We start from the raw sequence: 2,361 nt of genomic DNA on the forward strand, positions 1-2,361 counted from the left end.
CTCCAGTTATCCAACGTTGCCCTGAAGGATGAAGGCAGCTACACGTGCATCTTCACCTTGTTTCCCAGTGGAAATCAGAAGACTGAGATACCTCTGAACTTGCTTGGTATGAAAAGACACTTTATTTCAAATATTCTAATATTCTTGTACGTGAGACAGAGACAGAGTTACTTCCACCATCTTGCTTGCATTTTGATTTATTTTAGTGCTGTAACTCTCCTAGTGCCTCCTTTCACAAATGTGAAGGACAATCTTCCCACTTTGGGCACAGAAGAGGTTTTATTTGCTACCTGCACGGCTGCTGGATCGAAGCCTCCTGCAGAGGTGAGATGGCTCACCGATGCTTTGGGAGACAAAGTGAGGATGACAACAAACTCCACACAGTATGACAACGATACAACTACCACAGTCAGCTCTCTGTTTGGTGTTCCTACGAGAGAGATTAACGGTCACCAGGTCCAGTGTGTCATCAGTGGTGACTCCCTGACTAAAGAAGAAACTTTGCCCTTCAACATACAAGTCTACTGTGAGTGCCACAAACCACAAAAATCTTTAACAATTAAGTTTTATAACTTGAAATGCAAATATGAATTGTTAGATTTAACAGAAAATTATTGACAAATTTAGCAAATGACAAAGTTCTATAACAGCTTTTGACATGCAAACAATGCCTCAATTTTTTTTCATTACACTACATACTAATGATTCACTAAAATACACTCTGTTAAATGTCCCAAATTTATCAAATTCCAAAACTTATTGATATCACTCTCTCTTTCACCACTGTCACTTCAACAATGTCCCCATATTTACACACACACGCACACACAGCAGATAAGTATTGAACACATCACCAATTTTTCTAAGTTAACATATTTCTAAAGGTGCCACTGAAATGAAATTCTCATCAAATGTCATTAACAACCCATCTAATTCACACGTGCAAGGAACCATAACATGCCATACCATCAAAACCATTGAGGTCAATAATGCACCAAGTCACAGCAAAAGCTGTTTCAGATTTGTTTGTCAAGTATAAAGGTTATTTGTGACCGACATGCTTGACGTTAAGATAAATGTAATTTATCTTTCCAGTCGTAAGTCATTGAATATAAATGGGAAATGGCAGAGGAGGAGGTTTGCTGGTCACACCATCAGCAAAAATAATGGAAGTTGCAATGAAAGTGAAAAGCAGGCTTATTCAGAAGTGCATTATTGTTATTGATATGGTACAACTGTGGGGTCCTGTTTCTGGTTGATTTTCCATGTAATGTAATATTCTTTTTTTCATCATCAAGGTGATTATAAATTAGCCAGTCACAACCTTGTTACTGTTTTTGTCTTGAAAAGATTGACTGTTTTGTCTGATGCAATGAGACCCAAACATTTGTGAAACATTATTTCGATATTATTACTATGTCCTCAATTCAGGATTAACACAGTTTTCTGTCTTTTTTTTTGCAGTCTCTCCCACAGAAGTGAATATTAGAATGATTACACAAGACTCATTTGAGTGTGTGACAGAATCCAACCCAAGTGCCAACTTTATCTGGAGTAGGTAAAGTAATTAAGAGAAGAAAAACATATATATATATAAAATTCTGCTGCCTCTGTACAGTTCATGTTGAGCCTTGTTCATGTTTTTCCAGATCTGGCCAGACTCTGCTGCAGTCTTCTATCAAAGTCGACGGTGCACAGCTACAACTGCTGAGTCTGACCTCTGATCTAAATGGCCTCTATCAGTGTGAAGCATCTAATGCATATGGAACTAAACATGGTCAGCTCTATGTGCATGTGGCATCAGGTGAGGTCACCTTGGATTTAGCTGTGCAGTTTGTCCAAATCTTTCTGAATTTTAATTTGAGCCTTTGCTGGTGTTTCTTCATTCTAATGTTTTTCTGAAAACCAGCCCGCTTAAAGAGGTGGTTGGTTTAAGACATTGCCAGCATTAAACGTAGTGTTAATGAATGGATGAGTGAAGCTCCACACATAGCAAAATGATATTAAAGTCAGCTCCATCACTGGAAGAACATGTCCTAGCAAATAGTTCTTTTCATGGTCATTTGTCTCAGAACCTTTCAGAGCATAAAAGCTTTAGAATGTTTGGTACAAGTGCTGCATGGTGTTTGGACAATGTCTGAAAAGACTAAAACACCATGAAGGAGAGAAAGGATTACCTCATTCACACAATATTCTTTTTTTCCATGTGTGTCTGTAGGTGCATGCTCTGCTGTTTGGGCCCTAGTTGGTGCTTTGCTTTTCCTGAATGTTGTTGTTGCTGCAGTATGGTACCTTAATAAATCCAGGCAACTTCAAAGGTACTTCAAACACACACACACACACACACACACACACACACAC

At 38.5% G+C, this 2,361-nt stretch overlaps 1 protein-coding gene across 1 annotated transcript in view; it reads left to right on the forward strand.

Moving 5' to 3' along the window:
• The first annotated feature begins 11 nt into the window (after positions 1-11).
• LOC102212239 (nectin-4-like) overlaps positions 12-2,361 on the forward strand; it is a 3,462-nt gene continuing 1,112 nt past the window's right edge. The window contains exons 1-5 of the mRNA XM_005755372.1: positions 12-106; positions 224-526; positions 1,465-1,558; positions 1,650-1,804; positions 2,219-2,318. Of these exons, the coding sequence (XP_005755429.1) occupies positions 364-526; positions 1,465-1,558; positions 1,650-1,804; positions 2,219-2,318 (512 nt within the window). The 5' untranslated portion in view covers positions 12-106; positions 224-363. The remainder of the gene's footprint in view (positions 107-223; positions 527-1,464; positions 1,559-1,649; positions 1,805-2,218; positions 2,319-2,361) is intronic.

This window comes from Pundamilia nyererei, unplaced genomic scaffold (genome assembly GCF_000239375.1).
Source record: "Pundamilia nyererei isolate P.nyererei 1_Seehausen unplaced genomic scaffold, PunNye1.0 scaffold01309, whole genome shotgun sequence".
Taxonomy (NCBI): domain Eukaryota; kingdom Metazoa; phylum Chordata; class Actinopteri; order Cichliformes; family Cichlidae; genus Pundamilia; species Pundamilia nyererei.